At 37.5% G+C, this 24,853-nt stretch overlaps 1 protein-coding gene across 8 annotated transcripts in view; it reads right to left on the bottom strand.

The window, feature by feature from the left end:
- THADA (THADA armadillo repeat containing) overlaps nucleotides 1-24,853 on the bottom strand; it is a 326,086-nt gene that overhangs the window by 237,126 nt on the left and 64,107 nt on the right. For all 8 annotated transcript variants that reach the window (XR_008289288.1, XM_027072570.2, XM_053200530.1 and 5 more), the window contains 3 exons: nucleotides 8,448-8,580; nucleotides 4,969-5,082; nucleotides 498-620 (listed from right to left, as the gene is read on the bottom strand). Coding sequence is in view for 7 of the 8 variants with exons in the window: in XM_027072570.2 (XP_026928371.2) it covers nucleotides 498-620; nucleotides 4,969-5,082; nucleotides 8,448-8,580 (370 nt within the window). In the remaining variant the exon portion in view is untranslated. The remainder of the gene's footprint in view (nucleotides 1-497; nucleotides 621-4,968; nucleotides 5,083-8,447; nucleotides 8,581-24,853) is intronic.

Here is a 24,853-nt window from a genome sequence, read left to right on the forward strand (position 1 = left end):
ATCCAAAACAGGTTCCAGGCTCTTAGGTGTCAGCACAGAGCCCAACGTGGGGTTCAAACTCACGAACCATGAGATCATGACCCGAGCCGGTCAGGTGCTCAACCGACTGAGCCACCCAGGCACCCCTAAACTGTATATTTTAAAATGGTTAACATGATAAATTTTGAAAAAGAGATAAGTGACAGTTTAAACAAAAATAATAACAATGTAGTGTGGGTTTATAAAATACATAAACTGTAATAAAAGCACAAAGATTGGGAGGAGAGAAAAGGAAATATGTATCATTAGGTTCTTACACTTCAACTGAAGTGATACGATATCACTTGAGGGTGGACAGTGATGCTAAAGATACATGCTAAAACCCCTAAGGCAATCACTTAAATAAGAAAACAAATAATTATGGCTAAAAAGCCAACAAAGAAGATAAATAGTAGCTTATTAAAACCTACTCGGAAGTATAATTAAGTCAATGAAAAAAAAATGGCAAAAGCACTTACTGCCCAGACTGGTGATGTAAAGCCTAGAATTGCAGCCTTAGCTCCATCAGCCACATATGGAATAATATTTTCTCCCAGACGTGTATCTCTGAACAAGGCTCTGAGGATATTTAAAGCATGAACCTAGAATAAAAAGCTAAAAATTAGATGTGGTTGAAGACCCTGGTAATTCTAAATCTGTACACATTGAATAACATAACCTCAAAATAAAAAAAAATTACTGAATTTGAGAAGAAATAAATAATCCACAAATGAAATAGCAGATTTTGATAAAATACAATTAATCTGATAAATCAGTTTTTTAAAAGATTTAAACAGTGCAACTAATAAGCTTGATTCAATGGACATATGCAGAATCCTGCACCTAACAAATAGAGACAACATGTTCTTTTAAAGTACACATGAAACATTTATTTTTTTAAATGACTTAAAACCTAGCCACAAATAAAATCTCAACAAATACCAAATAATTAAAATCTTACATATTATGTTCTGATCACAGTGGAACTAAGTCAGAAACTGATTTCTTTAAATACTTTCAAAACTGATACTTTATTTTAAAAAAAAAAAAGTGGTCAAAGGAAAAAAAAATTAACATTTAGGGCTGACCAATAACCAAGGTGCTACACATCAACATTTTGAGACGCAATGTAAGTGGAACTTAAAAAAAAAAAAAATGCATGCCTTACATGCTTCTATAAAGAAAAAAAGACTAAAAATGAATATTCTCGGTGTCCAATTCAGATGACAAAGAACAATATATTAGAAAAGAGAAAGAAAATTTAAAAGAGCAGAAAATTTTGAAAAAAGCAATGACATAACCAAGACCATTAGCAAAACCTAAAGCTGATTCTTTGAAATAGAAACTAATAACCTCTGGCTAATCAAGAAGAGAGAGAAGAAAACAAGCAGTATCATGAATGCCAAGGATGATATGACTACAGATACTACAGAGAATAAAGCAAAAATACTACTGTGAATAATGCTACCCAAATCGATTTGAAAAATTAGACAAAATGAACAATTTCCCAGGAAAAGAATGTATCAAAACAAATAGATAGATGCTTATCATTACATAAAGGAAATCAATAGATAAAAATCCTACCCAAAGACCAAAAACAAAAAAACAAACCCAATATAATAACTACAACAATTACCAAAAAATTGACCCACATGAATTTATAGGTGAATTCTACCAAATATTCAAAGAATAGATAATCCCAATTTATATAAACTATTTGGAGAAGAGAAGACTCCCAAATTTATTTTACCAGTCTAGCACAGCTTGGCTAGAACAGTAAGGACAACTACTTTGGGAAAATGGTAATTTCTATTAAAGCTTAACATACAACATACCCCAAAAACACTTGTAGGTATCTACTGAAAAGAAATATATATATGTTCACCATTAGGCATGTACAAGAATGTTCTTAAAAGTACTATTCTTAATAACCCAAAATAAAAACCAACCCAAATGGTCATCAGCAGAAGAATGAATAAATTATATAATATCATATAGCCATGAAAATAAATAAATTACAACTTGGATGGATAATATAAACATAACGTTGGTCAAAAGAATCCACATCAAAAGAGTACCTAATGGTATGTTTTCATTTATTTAAAACTTAAAAAAAACAGGTAGAACTAAAACTAAGGTGTTAAAGTTAGGCTAGTAGTTACCCTTGGGGAAAAGGTACTGATTAGAAGGAGTGTGAGGAGGCTTGGAGGTGTTAAAATGTTCTGTCTCTTGCTAGTTACACCAGTATGTTCACCTCGTGAAACTTTATTGTTGTACAGATATGATTTCTATATGTCTTTGTATATGTTATAATTCAATAAAAAATTTTACATAAAAAATAAGGACAGGTACAGCATGAAAAAGAAAAACCACAGGCCAATCTCATGAACCCAGTGAAAATACGCAAAAAATATTTTTTAAAAGATTTTAAGGGAATCTAGCAATGTGTAAAAACAATTCACCATGTCAAAGTTGTGGGTTAGGATTCCATACGCAAAGATGGTATTGGATCAAAAATAAGTATATTCATGATTATTTGCAAATTCGAGAAGACATTTATCTCAAAAGACACTTGAAAGCATTCAAGGAAATGTGATTTCCTTAGTGAGCTATATGACAGATTTAAACCTACAGCAAATATCAGCAATCACATAGGGATAACTGCTATTTCTATTGCTATACAAATCATACTACAAGTTCCAGCCAGCAGAATAAGAAAAATATTTTATGAATAAGAATTAGAAAGGTAAAACAAATTTAGCATTATTTACTGAGGATATGATTATCCATAAAGAAAATCCAAAAGATTCACAGACAAGTCATTAGTTGTAATACACAATAGCTGACATGACTTCTTTTTTAATATTTAAATCTTCTAGGGGTGCCTAGGTGGCTCAGTCAGTTGAGCATCAGGCTTTGGCTCAGGTCACGATCTCACGGTCCGTGAGTTCGAGCCGTGTGTCAGGCTCTGTGCTGATAGCTCAGAGCCTGGAGCCTGCTTCAGATTCTGTGTCTCCTTCTTCTCTGCCCCTCTCCCACTCATGCTGTCTCTTTCTCTCTCTCTCTCTCTCTCTCTCTCTTACTCTCAAAAATAAGTAAACATTAAAAAAAATTTTTTTTTAATTTAAATCTTCCAGTCCATGAGCATGGCTAGTTTTCTCCATTTATTCAGATCTTTCTCTGTCTTTCATTATTTTAAAAATTTTATTCTGTTTATTTATTTTTGAGAGACAGAGTGAGAGCGGGGGAGGGACAGAAAGAGAGGGAGACACAGAATCCAAAGCAGGCTTCAGGTCCTTGAGCTGTCTGCACAGAGCTCAACGCAGGGCTCGAACCCACGAACAGTGATATCATGACCTGAGCCGAAGTCAGACACTCAACTGACAGAGCCACCCGGGCACCCCTTTCATTATTTTTAAAAATAGCCTCCTATAAAAGTCTTATAGATCTTTTGTGAGATTTAATTCTACATACTTTATATTTTTTCTAGTGATTATAAACAGTATTTTAAGGATTGTATTATATGTTGCTGGTGTGTATAAATGCAATTAATTTTTTTGCTTATTGTTGTGCTTATATTCAGCACAGAGTCATTTTCCCCAAACAAATCAATAAATTTAAATTCCAACAAAAATTCAAAAGGGGGTTTTGTTAAACTCAGCAAGCTGATTCTATAACTTATATGGAAGAGCAATGGAAAAAATATAGCAGGATAATTGCAAAGGAAAAAAGGGAAATTCACCCTACCAGATACCAAAAGCTATTGAAAAGATAGTAATTAAAATAGAGTTTTTGGCTCAGAGATAATATAACAGACCAATAAAACAAAGCACACAAACAGACATGCATGTCAACAAGAACAGTATATCAGAGATAGAAGGGTGCTATAAATCAAGGGGAAAGGATATACTGTATCAAAAACACTTGTATATTAATTATCCAAATGGAAGGTAATAAAATCATTTTCTTATTTTACATACAAAAACAAATTACAGATAGTGTAAAGACAGAAATGTGAGAAATAAAATTAAAACTTTAAAAAGAAAATACAAAATATGTTCTGACCTTGGTGTATTTATTAAACAAAATCCGAATGTACAAACCATAAACGAAAAAGCCAGCATATTCCATTTTATTAAAATTTAAAACTTCCATGCAATAATAGAGACCATAAGCAAAGTGAAAAGAGAAGCCACAGATTGGAAGAGGTGTGTAACTCAACCAAAAAGAACTGTTATCAGGAAAATAATTTTATTTTTTTTTTAACGTTTATTTATTTTTGAGACAGAGAGAGACAGAGCATGAACAGGGGAGGGTCAGAGAGAGAGAGACACAGAATCTGAAACAGGCTCCAGGCTCTGAGCTGTCAGCACAGAGCCCGACGCGGGGCTCGAACTCAAGGACCGCGAGATCATGACCCGAGCCAAAGTCGGCTGCCTAACCGACTGAGCCACCCAGGCGCCCCGGAAAATCATTTTAAAACAACCAAAAAAACCCAACTCCTGAAAGACAAAGACAAATAACCAAATTAAAGATAGCCAAAAAGTCTTTCAATGGGCAATTCACAGAATTAATTCAGAGGACTAATACATGAAAAGATGTTAAAGCTAGCCAGGTATTGGAGAAATGTGAAATAAAACTGGCAGAGTAGCATTATAAAATGCCTTTAGTTGGATGTTTTCACCAAAGTTTAAAAATAGGTCATTTTGGTTAACATAGATCAACTAAAGCAATGGTTTATTTTGTGGACAGGAAAGGCCAACAAAACAAAAGCATCCAGAGCAAGCTTCAAATACCTACCCTATTTTCAATACTTCTATATCTAGAGCAAATACTTTTTTTTTCTTTTCTTTTTCTTTCTTTTTTTTAGCAGATACTTTTTTTATTTTTGGACAGCAAAGATTTAAAATCACTGCCTTCCTAGCAGGCTTTGTGTATTTCCATTATTACCTGGGGGACTGTGCTCTGTGAGTCATCTGTAGGCCCAGCCAAGGAGATTAACTCTTTCATTGTTATTTTCAACAAATCCATTTTGCCTTTCTTCGGTTCAGATGCCAATAGTGCCTATGGAAAAACAAGACAAAAATTAACTGGGCTATTGTTTTACATATACATATTTCTAGTTCCTAGAATCAATCCCAAAATGAAAAATCCCCTTATGAAAACATGTGGTATCAAGCAAGTTAATTAAGCCATTCAGCCTTGGGCAAGTAGTTTAACTTCTCCATCCCTCAGATTCTTCATCTGTAAAATAAGGTGATGGTGATATCATAGCATCTCTAAGGTCATTTCCAGTTTGCTTGTTAACTATACAATTCTAAAAGGTTGAATGAATGGTTCTTACTGAGCACTCTCCTAGGACCACAACTATGTGACAGGTCTCAGATACAATAAGCAAGTCAGTTTTGGGTTTTGTTTTTTGTTTTTGTTTTTTTAATTTGACAGAGAGTGCACATGTACACAAGTGGGGGAGGGGGGCAGAGAAGAGAGAGAACCTCAAGCAGGCTCCACGCTCAGTGAAGAGCCTGATGTGGGGCTTGATCCCACGATCCTGGGATCATGACCTGAGCTGAAACCAAAAGTCCAGACGCTCAACCGACTGAGCCACCCAGGAGCCCCCAGCAAGTAAGATTTTGTAACAAATTTATCAACAAGAAAATCCTCTTTACTTAAAAAACAAAAACACCTGTGGATTAAATTTCTTGCAAGGATTTAGAAACTCCCTGGAGATTGATCAGTTGTTTAATTTTTTACCAAAGAGTCTCTACCTGAAGGACCATCAAACCATAATACTGGAAAGTCCATGGAGCAAAAGGAAATACTACAAACTCCAAAGGGGTCCTATATTTGAATTTTCAAGAGCTGCTAATTTACTTTGTGTCTAACATTTTGCCAATATACATTAAACATAAAAATAGGATATCAAACCACCTGAGCCAATAAAAGGGAATGAAGTACTGATATATGCTACAACATGGATGGATTTTGAAAACATGCTAAGTGAAAGAAGCCAGACATAAAGGCCACACAGTATATGATCCCATTTATATGAAATATCCAGAAAAGGCAAATCTGTAGACACAGAAAACAGATCAGTGGTTGTATAGAGCTAGGAGTAGCAGTGGTTATTTCATTTGTACATAGCTAGTAGCCCCCAAGAGTGAAAGTTTCAAGCTATTCAGCTTTTTTGGAAGCTTTTATAATCCATAAAAGAGGTAAACACATCCAAAACAGGTAGGTTTAAAAGACAAATTTGTCGGAGCACCTGGGTGGCTCAGTCAGTTGAGCATCCGGCTCTTGATTTTGGCTCGGGTCATGGTCTCACACTTTGTGAGTTCAAGCCCCACATCGGGCTCTGCACTGACAGTACAGAGCCTGCTTGGGATTCTCTCTCTCCCTCTCCCTCTGCCCCTCTCCTGCTCATGCATGCTCTCTCTCTCTGTGTCTCTTTCTCAAAATAAATAAACTTAAAAAAAAAAAGACAAATTTATTATAGTATATTTATGCTATTTATGCTCATAAAACATATATACTATTTTTCTAATGACCACTCAAAACATTTTTATATCTCTCTGTACAAAAGATAAGTTCATAAACTAGGCAGTTTTTCTCCGTAGTTAACACTAAGTAGAGGTTTCCATGAGAACATAACTTATTGGTAAGTTATGCTAATAGGAATGGGGGCCTCTCTGAACAGATTTTTCTAATAATTTAGATTTTACTCAACTAACATAAATAAAAAAGCTACATGCAATTACTGAAATGTCTCCTTGGAGCCATGGCTTTCCCCACCCCCCCCAAGAGTTGTGTGCATAGTTATGACATTCTTTCCAAGGATGGACTAAAAAAGGACATGTCTTAGGGCGCTTGGGGGGCTCAGTCAGTTAAGCATCTGACTTTAGCTCAGGTCATGATCTTGCGGTTTGGTTCGTGAGTTCGAACCCCACATCAGGCTCTGTGCTGACAGCTCAGAGGCTGGAGCCTGCTTCAGATTCTGTCTCCCTCTCTCTCTGCCCCTCCCCTGCTGCGCTCTGTGTCTCTCTCTCAAAAATAAATAAACATTTAAAAAGTTAAAAAAAAAAAAACAAAAAGAAAGTATGTGTCCTAACTGCTCTGTCACTATGACCAATATTTAGTACTAGACGGGAGCCAGAGGTGGAATAAGCACACTGCACAAACATGCAACTAGACCTTGCTACTGTCTTAACAATTGTCCTCAAGAGGCAAAAACACATGAGGTCCAAATGAATTACAGGCAGGAGATGAACCAAACTGATGCAGAATGGGTCAGATCAGAGAGTTTTCATTTCGATGAGCTCTGCATCACATCAACAACCTCTGCAAGTTGGTGTCCATTGTCATCACAAAATGATGACTGTGGAAATTTGACGAGTAAGAAAAAGAAGGAAAAAATGTAGAGGCACTAATAAAACACTTTGTTGCACTTATTTTCATTGCTTTTATTATACCACCACCATTCCTGGACTGAATCTTACTAAATATTAAACAAAGACCTTCCAGGTTGGGGTCTGATTTAATATTGTGAGGACTTTGGTTTTTATTCGTTGAATTCATGAGGACGGTAGCCTCTTAATTTCAACACTGTGGAAATAAAATATTTTCCTGTCAACTAGCAATATCTAGGTGTGCTGATATGCAATGATCTTTGAGGTAAAATAGTAAGTGGAAAAAAAGCAAGGGCAAAACAGTGTGTATAATATGCTTTCTTCTGTATTAAAAAACAGAAAATGCACTACCACACACCCATTTTCACATGTAGAATCGTTCAGGATTCAGGCTGCCCAAGCTTCCAGTCTTAGTCCTGCTCACACTATCTCTGGGGCTTTGGGCAAGTCACTTAACTTTCCTCAGCCTCAGTTTCCTCATCTGTACTATACAAATGATAACAGGACATATCTCATAGGGCTTGAAGAAAGATTAAATAAGTTAATATATGTCAAATAACCATTTATAAATGTTAGCTACCATTAGGATTAAAATTATTTTACGCATGGACATTTTATGGACGTATTGAAAAGAAATTGCTAATACTTGTTGCTTTCAGAGGAAGTGTTAAGGGTCTTGAAATAACAGAAGACTATTTTTTCTAACTCAAAAAGAAAAAGGCAGCGTGCACACTTCCTAGAAGTGAGCCATGAATGTGCCACAGTGATGTCTGCCTACTTAATACACAGGCTGAAATCTATACCACCCTCTGTTCACATTACAAGACTGACTTTGTAGAGAGGGTTTGTTCCAAGAACAGATCTGTCATGGGAACATACTGTCCACACACGCAACAAAGCCACATACATAAAAGCCAGAATTATCTCTTATGCAATATGCTCCCTCACATGTCAAAGGGATCGTCAAAAGACAAAACAAATTATCAAAAGACAGACAGACAGCTATGTCCCGTGGATAAGTACCTGTATGTAGAAAGGAAGTCCGGCACTGCGTCTTGTAGCACAGAGTTTAGATGAGGGATCACTGCATTTAATTTCCTCTAAAACATTCCATAACCAGTGTTCTGGCAGCTTTTGCAGACTCACATTGGGGCACCTAAAAGGAATAGATAAAGCAAACATTTGGAATAATCGGGTACCAAAAGATAAAAGTACGAACTATTAATACACATTAACATTGTTAGAGAAGAAGAAATATCCTTATATTTGGAAGGAGGAAAACTAAAACTTGTCTCCCTTTCTACTTTTCACTTACCTTCCTCTTTACTATGGGTCTTAAGCTAGGTCTGAAGCTATTAAAGATTCCATTTCTTACAAAAGCATATAAAGCATGTGTCTTGTCTGCAAAATAAGCTTTAATACCATGGCTTACACTCATACTCAAAATGTTCTGATGAAGGTTAATGAAACTCTTACAGATAATCTATACTGCAAAACACAAAGAGAATATAACTTTATTATAACTTATGTTCGGTCTTTACAGAGATTATATTCAAAGAAAACACATTTTAAGGTATATCTTAATAATCATTTTCATGTCTCTCAAAATGTGGCCTCCCACAAAATTTTCAACCAAATCCTACGGAAAATTAATAAAGCAAGTTAGTATAAACATTTTTAGATTATTTGGACTTTGCTGTTGGTGAGATTCCACTCTACTATATGAAGTGTTACTTTGTTGTGCTTAAGAATATTTAATTTTAATAAAAATTTTTAACCTTATGCCTTACCAGATCATATAACATTATCCTAAGAAATAGCATATTCTGTGGTAGACAGACAATTATTTTAGGAGGATCATAACTGGATTTGACTAAAGTAAATATATGAAAATAAAGAGATGAAATCCAAAGAAAAAATACTCTTTTTAAATTGAGGAAAACATTCTGCAGAAAGATTTTTCTTTTTTTTTTTTTTTTAATGTTTACTTATTTTTGAGAGAGAGAGAGACAGAGAGACAGAGAGAGAGAGACAGAGTGTAAGCAGGGGAGGGGCAGAGAGACAGACACAGAATCTGAAGCAGGCTCCAGGCTCTGATCTGTCAGCATAGAGCCCGAGGTGGAGCTTGAACCCATGGACCATGAGATCACGACCTGAGCTGAAGTCAGACCCTTCACTGACTCAGCCACCCAGGCACCCTGACAACTTCAGTTTCTAATTAAATATTCCAAATAGCAACTCAAATTTAGTTGTTTGTGTCTTGCATAAAACAAATCATATATAAATAATAATACTCTAAGGGGTGCCTGGGTGGCTCAGTCAGTTAAGCATTGGACTTTGGCTCAGTTCATGATCTAGTGTGGTTCACGAGTTCAAGCCCCGCATCAGCCTCCATGCTAACAGCTCAGGTCCTGGAGCCTTCTTTGGATTCTGTCTCCCTCTCTCTCTCTGCCCCTTCCCCACTCACACTCTGTTTCTCTCTCTCTCAAAAATAAATAAACATTTTAAAAATTAAAAAAAAAAAATACTACTCTATAGGAAACATTTTTAAAAGTTTGACAGGGGCCTAAAAATATATTTCGGCCGTAGAGGCACCTGGATGTCTCAGTCTGTTTGAGTGCCCAACTCTTGATTTCAGCTCAGGTCATGATCTCACAGTTGGGGAGATCAAACCCCACGTCTGGCTCTGCACAAACAGCACTAAGCCTGCTTGGGATTCTCTCTCCCTCTCTCCCTCTCTGTCCCTCTCCTGGTCATGTGCATGCATGCACGCACGTTCTCTCCCTCTCGAAATAAATAAATAAACATTCAAAAATATGTTGTTTCAGCCATAAACTTTACAATCAAATCTCCCTACTGCCAGCATGCTCTGTGATTTTAAAGGTTTCCTTTTAGCATAGCTTAAAAAATTCACCCCTCCCCTGCTTCTTCCCACTCACCCCCTCAGCCACCAAAACCAGCCATCCACAATCTGAACTATGAGATTAAAAGAGATCCAAAGGCATAACAACCAAATACAAAGTGTGAACCTTGGTTAGATGCTTGCTTGAACAAAACAAAGGTAAAAGAGGTATTTTCAAATAATAGAAGAGATTTATATGTACTAGATACTATAGGACACCAAAGAATTATTTCTAGGACGTGTCAATGGCATTATGCACGTGGAAGAAAGTGTCCATATTGTTTAGAGATGCACAGAGAGTGCATAGGACTGGAAATACAAATCAGAAATGCACTTTGTAACAGTTCAGCAAGCCATCAAGAAGGGGACAGACGAAGCAAGTGTGGCAAAACTCTGATAAATGTTGAATCTATCTGGGTGATGGGTAAATGCAGTTCATTTTACTATTCTCTCTACTTTTATACATGTATGTTTGAAATTTTGGTATGTTTTTTATGTTTATGTATTATACATGTTTAAAATTTACATTTGAAACTTCTCATAATAAAAATAATCCATTCATATAATGTCTGAAATCTTTCATAATATGAATAGTCCTCCTGCACTTTTATACTTATAGGAGTTGAAGTTACTTCTCATCACTGGATTTATACCTCTTAAAAATTAAGATAAATGCATTGAGTTCCACGGAATTGTTTTCTAGTTTATTACTAACATTGCCAGCTTGGTATAATCCTCACACAGTTGCCCAATCAAAAACTGAAATCCAAATGCCCCAGAGCTGTTAAGTGCTAGTGATATAGTCATGGATTACTGTCTTCTATTGCTCAGTCTTTACAGTTTTTTAAGTATACTTGGATTAAAATACTCCACAATGAGTGAGCAGGGAAAAGAAAAAAAAAAAAAAAGAAAGAAAGAAAAGAAAAGAAAACCAAAGCAAAAGTCATCTTTTGTGATCTAGTCATCCGAAAAAACTGGAGTCACGGAGGTAAATAAAGTAAAAACTAATTGATCTAAGATTACATGTGGATTTAATTTACCTATTCTCTTTCCCACCACAGGACCACCAGCCTTGTGGGACTGGCATTAAATAGTGCTGCAGTCTAAGGTCAAGTCTCCTATCGGGAATCACTATACAGGAAAAACTAAGGGGGAAAAGAAAGAGGTGAGGGTTTTTTTTCCTATTTCCTTATGTTCCTAGCAAGTGCACTGAAATACTATTGCAATAAATACTAGCTTAGTAACGCTCCCCAACACTATCAGTGAGGGGTGACTGGGTGACTCAGTCAGTTAGGCATCCTATTTTGGCTCAGGTGATGATTTCACAGTTTGTGACTTTGAGCCCCATGTCGGGCTCTCTACAGACAGTCTGCTTTGGATCCTCTCTCTCTCTCTCTCTCTCTCTCTCTCTCTCTCTCTCTGCCCCTCCCCCAGCTCATGCGCTCCCACGCACGCGCGCGCTCTCTCTCTCAAAAATAAACATTTAAAGAAGAAAAAAAGGCACTGTCAGTGCGCCTCTCCTGGGCCTCCCTGACTTGACCCACAGAGGTTCTACCAAAACCAACCAATCTGAAAAGGCAGGCAGATCTGAGATAAGAACAGGCCACCTCACCATGCATCATCCTTCCTCATCTGAACTTACAAGGGCTTGTGACTGTTAACAAATCTCGATCTAATTCTTCTTCTATCTTGATCAACTATTCCAGCTTGAAGGGTCACCTATGGCCTGGTCCCAACCCTCCTACTTGATTGTAACCTTAAAATTCTTCCACATTCCTGTACAGACTTTCTGTTCTAGTAAGGTTGTGCACTTTGCTGGTTCCCATTCTAACACATGTGCTACACACACACATACACACACTCCATATTCTCAACTAAGCATTTGTTTATGATCTCTGTACTTATCCCTATTCATACAAATTAGTAAAACTTCCTCCAAATATTACATCTCACAAGGACCTTTCCTTTCTCAAAGCCTCCAGTGTATTTCGAGCACTACTAGGCACAAGGTGTACAAGGGGTCAGTACAGTGCCATGGAAGGGGTGGAGTGTGAGCTGGACTCTGAGGATGTGCGGGCAGAACGGTGGAAAGCCCACATAAGTGGGGTTGAGGAAGGAGGAGATGAGATGACTGAGGAAATACTTGAAGGCCCCAGAGGCAATTCCTTAATTTAGATTCTTGGCTACTGTAACTATAAACAGTTAACCAGGCCTATTTAGTCCCTTATGTGCTGCAAACTAAGACTAAACTCTCCTTGTTAAGTTGGGGAATTTGAAAACAAAGATCTGAGAATACTCAATGAGGCCAAATCTGGCAAAATGCCCTCACCAGAGCCCTCTCTGCCCATTGCCAAGGATCCAGGAGCCTCAGGAGCCCTGGGAAATGATCAAGACACCAGCTCCTACCATCTAGTCCACACGGTGTTTTGCTCTGGAATCCCCCAGGATCAATCCAGCTTTTCTGTAGAATCCTTCAGTTGTCTGGTCTTCAATTTGGACTTTACGCTTGACCCTATTTCTTTGATTCCCTAGCATCCTAGCTCTGCATTTCTCCCAGGCCAGTCCTGCCCCCACCACCACACAAGAAAATTAGTTCAATCCTAGAACTCCCGCTCTTTTACTAAAATGAAATGTGCTATATTTTAAACAAAATAAACTTACACAGATGTGTTTAAATTATCATACTGAAAATATATTTGCCTGCACTAAAGAAAGAAAAATAAACCTTTACTGAATGCCTAGTATACATCAGATACAATACTAGACTTTTCGCATCTTATCTTGCACAACAACAAACACGGTATGATTTTCCCCAACTGACAGGTGAGACAGTCTATCATAGTGGTTAGGAGGACATGCTATGGAGCCAAGTTATTTTAGAATCCTTGCTCTGCCATTTAATAGCTGTGTGATCCATGACAAAATATGAAACCTCCCCATTTCTCACTTTTCTATAAAATGAAAAGTGTTGGGAGGATTAAACAAGTTTGTTTTGGTGAAGTGTTTAATACATTCTGAACAGGTTGTTTTCTAAAATTATTATCTATTATTATCATGAGAAAAGCAAGCTTTATTTTTTTTTAATTTTTTTTTAACATTTATTTATTTTTGAGACAGAGAGAGACAGAGCATGAGCAGGGGAGGGTCAGAGAGAGAGGGAGACACAGAATCCGAAACAGGCTCCAGGCTCTGAGCTGTCAGTCCAGAGCCCGATTCGGGGTTCGAACTCACAGACTGCGAGATCATGACCTGAGCCGAAGTCGGACACCCAACCAACTGAGCCACCCAGGCGACCCGAGAAAAGCAAGCTTTAAAGAGCTTCAATTTAACTGATAGAGATGGAACAGCTGGTTTACATTTTGACAAGCCACATTCCCAATATATATTAATAATAACCAAAATATGCAAATAGAACCCCAAAACCAACTGAGCTCAAAAACAAGATAATTATCTGGGTAAAACAGAATAGAAATGCAAAGCAGCAAGAATGCTGACACCAGAGATCTGGTGGGTTACAGGTCCAGAAGCAACAGTGATGGCCAGGAACTAGTTCCTGGGGGATAACTCATCTCACTCCCAGGAAATGGGAAATATCAGGGGTTTCCTCTCCCATGAAGGGAAGTTGGAAAAGGGCTACTGCCAGAGCTCCAGCAGTAGGAAAAGCTGTGGGCCCAGAGAAACCTCAAACCAGGCTGACTTCTAGCTTGGTAACAAGATCTGTAATATTCCCAGCATTACTTTGGGTGCAAAACCCAAAATGCCACTATCTAATCTAATTCCTCTGATAGAGAGGAATGGGCCAAAGGAGAATAAAAAGATAAACCAAAAAGACTCCCAATCATATAGTCAGCAAATCAAAATTCAAAACACAGCCATAAGTTTTACATTAAGAAAAACTATCTTAAAAAAAAACAATAATTTGAGCATAAATTCATTCCACACGAAACAATTTTATGGAGCAGTCTGACAAAGACCTTAAAATAACTGTTTAGAATACTCAAGAGATAAGGAATAAGTTCTATTTTAAAAAGAGCAAGGGGAGCCTGGGTGGCTCAGTTGGTTAAGCGTCTGACTTCAGCTCAGGTCATGATCTTATGGTTTGTGAGTTTCAGCCCCTTGTTGGGCTCTGCACTGACAGCTCAGAGCCTGGAGCCTGCTTCGGATTCTGTGTCTACCTCTTTCTCTGCTCCTCCCCCACTCACACTCTGTCTCTCTTTCTCTCAAAAATAAATAAACGTTAAAAAAAATTTTAATGTACTTTCAAAATTAAAAAAAAAAAAAGATGAATTTTAGAGAATTAGTGACTCAGATGACAGTTTTCTGGTAAAGGTACCCAAAACAGTACAGAAAAAGAAGACAAAAACACCAAATATACATGTGCACAAATGTACCTGTTTGTATACATACATACAGACAATAGATTGAGAGAAACCAATATATTCTAAGAGGGGTTACAGAAAGCAGGAATAAAATAACTAGGAGAAAAATACTCAAAGAAATATCTAGAAAATTTCCAAAACTGAAAAAAGTCACAAGGCCTCAGATTCAAAGTATATTCCAAGTATCTACTCCAGGTAAATAAACCCATACCTAGGCATATCACAGTGAAATTGTGATTAAGAGAAAACCTTAAAAGCCACAGGAGAAGAAAGAAAAAATAAGATGCCTACAAAGGAAACCAATTACACCAAAGATAAGTTTCTCACTGGCAATAATAAAAGACACAGATTTTTAAAGCACTGAGGGAAAATAGCTGTTAACCAGAATTCTATACCCAGTTAAACTATACTCAAAAGTGGAGGTAGATAAAGACAATTTGAGACAAACAGTAAGTCGGCCTCCCAGAGACCATTATGAAAAGAAATTCTGAAGAACATGCCTCTGCAAAGTTAAGCAGACTAAGAGCAGTGTCAATGTGGTATCTACTAGACATCTCAAACTTAACATACACCAAACTAAATTGCTGATCACCCTCTAAAAATCTATTCTGCCCATATGTAGCATATGATGTAGCATATGAACGATACATATTAGGCCAAATATTTTGGTTTTTTTCTTTTCTTTTTTTTTTTCAATATATGGAATTTATTGTCAAATTGGTTTCCATACAACACCCAGTGCTCATCCCAAAAGGTGCCCTCCTCAATACCCATCACCCAACCTCCCCTTCCTCCCACCCCTGGCCAAATATTTTGGAATCATCTTTTTTCTTAAACATCAAATCCAATCGGTCAATATCTCCTTTCTGTTCTTCCTTCAAATTACATCCAAATTCAGACTACTCTTTACTATCTCCACTACTCTTCAAGCCATCATCATCTCTTTCTTGAATTATAATCATATTGTAATTTCCTAACTGCTCTCTCTGCTTTGACTGTTATAGTCTATTCTCAACACAGCAGTCAAAAAAATCCTTTTAAGAGACCATACCATAATACTCCTCTGTTCACAAGCCCTCCAATGGTTCCCCATTTTATTCAGAATAAAAGCCAAAGTCCTTACTATATCTAATACTATCTAGTCCTCATTACCTCTCTGATCTTATCTTCTACAACTTTTTTCCTTATTCCACTCCCATCACAAATGGTTTACCTGCTGTTGCTTGAATACCGACCCTAGTCCATGCCTCTCAAGACTTTGGCACCCAACCTTCTCTCTACCTGGAACAATCTTCCTCCAGTTATACAACTGTTGATTATAGTGTTCACTATACTTACCAATATGTTCAAATTTTTAATGCTAATTTTTAAAAATCAGGTTTAAAAAAGAGAGAAATTAGATTATTTCCCCAACGTTATAAAGCTTGTGAGTGACAAAGAGAGGATTAAAATGTAGATTGACACCAAAGACCTTGCTTAATAAAAAGGCATTACTTCAAGGTGCCTGTCTTAGATTCAGTTCCACATTTGGCTCAATCTGCTCATGACAGATAGTCTATCAACTCTCTATTCTTTGCTTCTGTGGATTTCATTTATTCACTTGGAAAAAAGACCTATCAGGTATCTAGTAGTCTGCTTGGCACTATGCTGTGCCTTAGGAAGCGGAGAGTAGAATAAGAATACCAAATTACACATAATTCAGAAAGCAAGTTCCTGTGGCTTTAGAATATATTACCACAGTATATGGAGTTTAAGAAATTTACCTTCCTAATCATATTTTATTGTTATCCTTCAGATTGATTTCAATCCCTGTACATATACCATCAGAGTGGGGGTTAGAACAGTTTTTAAACAAACTGAGTGATATGGATGGAAAACTAGCTGGAGAATTAAAATATCCTGCAGAAAAACCACTCCGTGGTTAACCTACTTGTAACTGACTTGACGTGAACTGTCTCACTCATTTGGAAGTATTCCAATTCTCTTGGACAACTGGGAACATTTATGTCTGTTAATAAACTTTCCAACATTAACTCATCGCTGGCCTAAAGAAATTATTCCACCTGCACACACAAAGCAACTAATTTCACATTTTAAATGCAAAGTACATTTAAATTCAATACACAAAGCAAAATTCCAGAAAATTATCAAGATTCCATTGCCAGGAAACTAATTATGTGTAAAGGTTAAGCCTTTTGCCAATATCTTCATTTCCCAAATAATAATTTATTTACCAAGCTGTTATCACTAAGGGCACTAAAAGGAAGAAAATCCTTTCCTTTTCCCATAAACAGAAAATTTCACTTTGCCAGGTGTAAGAGCAACTCCAAACAAAAATTCATTCAACTAAGTAAGTTAATGGCTTGCGAAAAATGAGTATCAATAAAAACAAAGCTATTTATCACACTAATTGTTAATAAATTTTTCCCCTACCATGGTTCCTTGTTTCACTTTCCTTATGTTTCATTTGCTAATAACTTAAATCATTCTAAATAATGCAAAGAAAAAAGGAGCTTGTTTGGGGGATCAAACCAGAATTTGTCCCCAATCCTGATACAAAGCCAATGATGTGTGTTTACTCAAGCTCACCATTATCAATCATCACCATCATCATCTGAGTATAAACAGCAATAAGCCATAATTTCAAAAAATAACAAACTCTTAATCTGACTATTCAGAATAACACACTTAGAACCTTAAAAACAGTGTATATCACATCAGAGTAAATGATACACAGGCAACCAAGTGGGGAATAAATTGGTATTGGTCTGATACCCAAAACAAAGACAAACACTTTGATTCCTACAGATGAAAACAGAGGAAATTGAAAAAAACATGTACCTAGTTACATTAAAGCAAACAAACAGACTGAGGCTTTCAGGGCAAGTAGAAGAAGGATAACCTGATAATTTTAGAATCATCTCCAAACCTCTACCACATTAATGTTGTTAAGAGGAACTTTCTCACTCACCCAAGTCCAAAGTTTTGCAAAGCAAACCTTTAGCTGCCTAAAACATAAAAAAACAAGTCAGACTTTAAACTAAAGTGGGGGCTCTACACCCTTATACTTGGGGGCAGCATACCCACTAGGTTTAGAAGAGAAAAATTATCCATAATGTAAAAAGAGGTATTTGCTTTCACAAGCTACATGCTTTGAATCAATATTCCATGCACTAGCCTAAAATCATCTACCAATGATACTGAACAAATGGATCTAAGATTCCAAGGACAGGTAAGAAAAGAGTCAGGCGGAAGCTAAAAACAGCTTGGAGAGACATAGTACACTTTCTGGGAATGAAAACTTTATCTCCATTTATTTTACACATCCATGTGGTTTCTCAGATGTCATCTAGCTCCCCTGCCTGCCCTCTTCCGTGCAACTCCATAACACATATGTATGTACTTTCTTTGTTGATGGTCTTAAGCTAACATCCATACATATTAATGTTTGTACAATTCTCAAGATACCTTCTATTTTTATATCCATTTGGTTGGGGACTTTCAGGAAAAAAAAAAATCAAAAGAGGACACAAAGTCCAAAGTCTGTATCCTGACTCACAAAGTCCTACATATTTGAACAACCTCATTCAGCTTCATCTTAACACCATTCTGCTCTTTAATACACCACAGGCTTTTACATTAGCTGTTCCCGTTGTTTAAAAAATTCTTCCTTCAGAAAGCTGCTGTTTCTTGCCATTCAAGCCTTGGCTTATGTTAGCATTAAGAGGAAAGAGAGGGGAGCGCGGGTGGCTCAGTCGGTTGAGTGTCCGACTTCAGCTGGGGTCATGATCTGGCGGTTCATGGGTTAGAGCCCCGCATCTGGCTCTGTGCTGACAGCCTGGAACCTGCTCCAGATTCTGTGTCTCCCTCTCTCTCTCTCTGATCTTCCCCCGCTCACTCTTCTCTCTCTCTCTCTCTCTCTCTCAGCAATAAACACGCCCTTTAATATATAAACTCCATGATACCAGGGACATTTTCTGTCCTATCCACTTCTTTATTCCCAGCACCTGTAACAGGGCCTAACATCCAATCAGGAACTCAACTAATACCTGTTGAATAAATGAGTGACCCATAACTTAGAAATTCCTTTAAGAGTGCCATTCTAAAAACCTAGGTTGACAAAGAAAGAGTGGTATGGTAACTGGAAAAGAAAGTATAAACAGAAGTGCTTTCCAAAAACCAGAGGTGCCACCATTAGAACCAGTAGATGCCGTTAATTATTCTTCCCATCACCTGGGATAGACAGCTCAGTTAAAGGGACCTTTTCTTTCTTTTTTAAATGTTTTTATTTATTTTTGAGAGAAAGAGAAAGACACACAGTATGAGCAGGGGAGGGGCAGAGAAAGAGGGAGACACAGAATCTGAAACAGGCTACAGGCTCTGAGCTGTCAGAGCCCGACACGGGGCTTAAACTCATGAACCGCAAGATCATGACCTGAGCTGAAGCTGGACACTTAACCAACTGAGCCACCCTAAAGGAACGTTTTTTTTGGCCTTTCATTTCTGCCTTGTAATTTATGTTTACGTCTCTAATCCCAAAGATTAAAATGCTGGGCTGCAAGTTCTTCTAAGAACAAAAACCATGTCTTATCTATATTTTTTCTGTGATGCCTATCACAATTTCTTATATATAATAGGTGATCGAAACTTTCATTAAACTGCTAATCTCTGAAGCAGTATGAATTTCCAAAAATATTTGGATTCTAGTGCCAGCTTGTTCACTAACTAGATGCGTGGCTATGAACAAATCGCTTGATTTCTTAGTACATACGAATGAAAAGGAGATAATTACAAGATTGCTTTGTAATTCAATGAGATATTATTATCTGGGTTACTAATCCAAATAAAGAAAGCAATGACCCTAAATTATATAAGTATCCAAAGCTCCTGATGAAAATGTCCCCCAAAACACTGAGTCCCTCATGGCCTCAGTTCTTTGCTCAGGTTCTCACATGTTCCTCTTAGTTCTACAGAGTTAAGTGTTTCAAATTTGGATCCTAGTAACTGCCTCTAGGTTCACAGCAATTCTGGACTACCACATCGTATTCTCAATGGTCAAACACAGCGTTTCCTAACACAGCATGTGGCATACAGGAGATGTTCAAGAAATCTTTTATTGAATGATTAAACAAGGACAACTAGGGTTGGTGCCAGGGGCTGCACACTAGTTGCGGCTTTAGTTAGGCAAATAAATGGGAAAAACAAAAACAAAAACCAGGTGTAGAAAAGGAGGGCTAGAACTTTAAGGTTTCTCCATGGTGAAGCCACCACGGTGCCTATAAAAACACAATAGCCTAATCTAGAGCTCTGACTGGTCACTGAACCTTCTGTCTACTCCCCAACAAGGAAAGATTACTTTATAAGGAAGTGATTTCAAAACTCCAGAGTTGCTGGTCCTTACGATAATGAAGGGATTGAAAGGTAAAAATGGAACCAGGCAAGGCTCCCAAGAACGATGCAACGACTCTGGTTGTTTGTTTTGGTTCTTCATCACACAATCCAGGGGCAGCAAGGAAAAGGAAAAGGTTCCTGAGTGAAGCAGTCCTTGGTTCTCTGTGCCATCTCTCCGCAGTCACCAACCACAGCTGTGGAGAAGGCCAAACCTGATTTTGGTAGGAAGCCCCTCTCCACAAAAAGAGGAGACATCCTCTCTGTCTGAAGGATCATTTGTTTTATTTCACTCCCATGTCAGCTTAATACAAAATACACAGTGTCTTTAGTCTTGAGTACATCATACAAATTGTAACTTTCTTACAAAGGATTCCAGGTTCCTCATAAGAAACTCTCCTTAAATGTTATTAATCCACAAAATACTCCTAAGAGATCAGTTTACCAGTTCTAAAGGAAGTTTACTAAAAATGATCCAACTTCCCTCAATCTTCCATGGCCCAAATACCCAGACTTTCCCAATCAGGAACTAGAAAGCAGCACTGTACAATGAGTAGGACGCTCAGAGCTGCAAACAGGCCTCAGAAAGTGGTACCCTCTCACTTTCTCAGAGAGCACACAGCACCCAGAGAGGTTAAATGGCTTTCCTCTTGTCAACAAGGCTGGTAGGGAGAACTCAGCTCTAATTCATACCTCAGTATTCTCTTCTCTAAACACTGAGAGAGGGACACCTGGGAGCTCAATCAGTTGAGCATCCGACTTCAGCTCAGGTCAAAATCTCCCAGTTCGTGAGTTTGAGCTCCGCGTCAAGCTTTGTGCTTTGGATTCTGTGTCTCCCTCTCTCTGCCCGTCCCCTGCTCGTGCTGTCTCTCTCTCAAAAATAAATAAACATTTAAAAAAAATTTTTTTTTAATAAACACTGAGGGAGATGGTGGTTGAGGGCGTGGGGTGGGAGGAATCAGACCATTCTGATTCTCCTGTTCAACACAGTCAGGAAAAGAAAAAAAAAAAAAAGGATGAAGAAAGAAAAAGGCTGACGGTTGGGGTGTGGGAGACTTGTTTTTCGTTTTTCCTATGCTAAGTGCTATGGCCTCAATCTCTACTACAGAAATAAATAGGGCAGGCTATAGCTGGTGTTTAGGCCTTTGTGTTGTCTTGAGCAAATCACTGGAGCAAATTATTGTTCCATAAGCAGATTAGTCCAATTTCTACCCACAAAGCTATCTCACTCATAGTGGATAAGTATTCTAAGATAAGCATAAAACCCACAGACTGAAATCAAATTACATTTGCTGTATACTCAACTAATTGGTCATTAGACTATTTTGTGCCAGTAAATCAGGTTCCCTGACTACAAAGTGGCTTTCCAGTGGCTTAATCCATCCACCTAAGTATGGTAACACAGAGCTATTTTTGTTGAGTTCTGATTAGTTTTATTACTACTGTTAATTGAGAAACATTACCTTCATTTCCTCAAACTCTTTCAGTATGGTCATTTTTCCTAACTTAGAGATTTTTCCCAATTTCCAATTATTTCATAAGCTAAATTCTCCACTCCATTCGTTCCTTGGTCAAATATTATGTTTATGATCTCAAGGTTCACGTTTATTATTTCCATTAAACTAAACAAGGACAGATGTGCAGGAAGGCTGTGTGCATGTGCATGCACATTTTAAAAAGGTAACATAACCCTGAAGCATGGAGAAATTTTAAGCCTGAAAAATGATTTGTCCAAATGAGATCCAGTGAGAAAGCTACATATCAACAGAAGTCATCTGAACCTCCCTCACCACCATCAAATATAGTTGAGGTTTACTGCAGACTAAAACATCAGGGGGCTATTTTGGGCCTGAGCTGCAGGCACAGGCAATAAGGACAGTGACCAAATCTAAATTGAATTACCAATAAGAAGGCCATAGGGAAAGAGCAAGATACAGGGGATTAAAAAAAGTGCTTAGAAGTGCAGATCAGATTGTCAGTTCTCTTAATATTTAATATAACCATTCCCTGAGATCAAGGAGAAAAAATTAATAATAAAAACCTTGGGACTTCACTAACAGAGCTGAGATAGAGGTTACTCATTGAGAACAAGAATCCTCTGTTATGTCGAAATGACTCAATACCATTATGAGAACTTTAAAAACAAGTATCAAAGTTCTAGAAAGAAGGTAATATCTGACTCACCTACAGAGTGGGCTTAAAAATGAAAATTCAGGGGCCAAAAACCAAAGACACCAAGATTTAGAATTTAAATATTTTTTTTTCAACGTTTATTTATTTTTTGGGGGGGGGACAGAGAGAGACAGAGCATGAACGGGGGAGGGGCAGAGAGAGAGGGAGACACAGAATCGGAAACAGGCTCCAGGCTCTGAGCCATCAGCCCAGAGCCTGACGCGGGGCTCGAACTCACGGACCACGAGATCGTGACCTGGCTGACGTCGGACGCTTAACCGACTGCGCCACCCAGGCGCCCCTAGAATTTAAATATTAAAACATCTCAGTTTTCAACAAATCCTTTCAATTCACTACATAAATGGGAAGTTTAAAGAATGTCAAAGAATTATGAAGAATAAATACGGCTTCCCAGAGTGATTATTGCTTTGTTATTCTTTATATAATTATTAATGTTTTAAATAAAATTCATAGGACACTCAGAAATTTAAAAAACTGTCTTATTTAGGGATGCCTGGGTGGCTTAGTTGGTTAGGTGTCTGGCTCTTGATTTCAGCTCAGGTCATGATCTCATGGTTCATGAGATGAGCCCCATGTCAGTCTCTGTGCTGACACCGTGGAGCCTGCTTGGGATTCTTTCTCTGCCCCTCCCTAACTCACATGCATGTGCACGTTCTGTCTCTCTCTCGCTCTATCTTAAACTAAATAAACATTTTTAAAAAGTGTCTTATTTAGACACATTTGCCAAAGCAGATGTAAATAAAGGTTTAGACATGACTGTATATTACTTCATCAGGAGTTAAATGACTTTTCACCAAATCTAATACATTACAGTCTCCATTTGTTTCTTGCTCAATCTCATATTCTTTAGAGACTTGGTCTTTCATTCTGCAGCAAATTATTTTTTCATTACTATAATTCAGTTGTTCATAAGAAGTTTTCTGCTGAATTTAAACTGTAGTAGCTACAGGAGTGCCTGGGGTGGCTCAGTCAATTGATCATCCAACTTTGGTTCAGGTAACAATCTCACAGTTCATGAGTTTGAGCTCCACGTCAGGCTCTGTGCTGACAGCTCGGAGACTGGAGCCTGCTTCGGATTCTGTGTCTCCCTCTCTCTCTGTTCCTCCCCCACTCACACTTTGTCTCTCTCTCTCTCTCAAAAATAAATAAAGATTAAAAAGAAAATTTAATTGTAGTAGCTATAATTTACTGATGAAAGTTTAAGTACATATTTAAATTACTTCTGTCTACTATCATTGTTGATGTCCATGAATTAGAACTAGCATTTTTATGACAAAAACTGCTGAATGTCGGCAGTTCATTTTTTCAGGCCAATTATTGCAATAAATAGCTGTAGGCTAAGCTATATTTCAACAAGCAGAGCAATTCAAATATGTGTAGAATAAGACAATATCAAGTATTCACAAAACACTCTTCTACATTTAGAATTGTGGTCAACAATTTAGCCCCTTTACAGTTAGGATTAATTCATGATCGTACAAACGAAAGCTAGAGTCCCTGGCCTAACACCCTAGTTTAAGATTCTGTTCATTTTCACTGAAACAACAACTTTAAATACTAAAGCCATAGAGGGTAAACAAGCAAACATAAGTTTCACCAGAAACTTGAGAGTTATGAGTTTAATGCACTTAACCACTTCAATCAAATGCTTACACTGGTTTTTGAAGAAGAGTATGCATATTTCATCAAATTCTAAATAGAGAGCACCATATAAGAAAAGCAGAATCTAGAAAATTAACTCAACATGTTGTTTGTATGTGTGTGTGTATGTATGTGCGCGCAAATGTTGCTTTCAAAAAATTCCCAGAGAAAAAGAATAGCATCTCCCAGTCCTATTTATTCTTAGATGATTGTTTAATAGTGAAGTCAGTTTACATTTGAAGACGTTTTGAATAATCCTATTAAAAACCAATTCAAACAATGTGGCTCATGTTTAACTCCAGTTATTTATCCATCAATCTCTTTAAGTGTTTCCTTCCCTAACACAGCTGTAGTTCAAGAGGTGGCCAGCAGTTGGCCTCCATTTCATGAAAATCTAGCAGTGGATTTTCATGAAAGCCCAGATTTCTTTTTGCAAACTTTTTAACAGTTATATGAAAAATAACTTTTTCATAACTTAAGAGCTTATAAAAAGCTTTTAAAAGGATCCAAAAGAAACACATTTTCTCTTAAAAATCAAAACCAAACAAAAGGAAGCCACACACATTGTTAAGACGTTCTTGCAAAACATTCTGTTCGGCAGATCAGAAATGTCTCCAAAGGGACCAAGAACCACTTAGTTTGGAATTCAACAGTTGAGAACTCAGAACAGCCTGGTTAAAAGCCAGTAGTGACAGCCATGAGGAGATCTTTAAAGCAGATTAGGAGTGGCTGAGACACCAGGCACTGGGCCTTGCCTGTTCTTCCTGTTCCATTTATTTCGAATGCCTTCAAATGTACCATTCAACCACCCAGTACAGTACCACTGTTCAAAAGCTTCTGTCCTTGGTCCTCTGTTCTCTTCTCCTTTTATGCTCTCCCCTAAAGACTGCAATCCTACTAACTATAATGTTTATGGTGATAACTGC

This window comes from Acinonyx jubatus, chromosome A3 (assembly GCF_027475565.1).
Source record: "Acinonyx jubatus isolate Ajub_Pintada_27869175 chromosome A3, VMU_Ajub_asm_v1.0, whole genome shotgun sequence".
NCBI classification, from domain to species: domain Eukaryota; kingdom Metazoa; phylum Chordata; class Mammalia; order Carnivora; family Felidae; genus Acinonyx; species Acinonyx jubatus.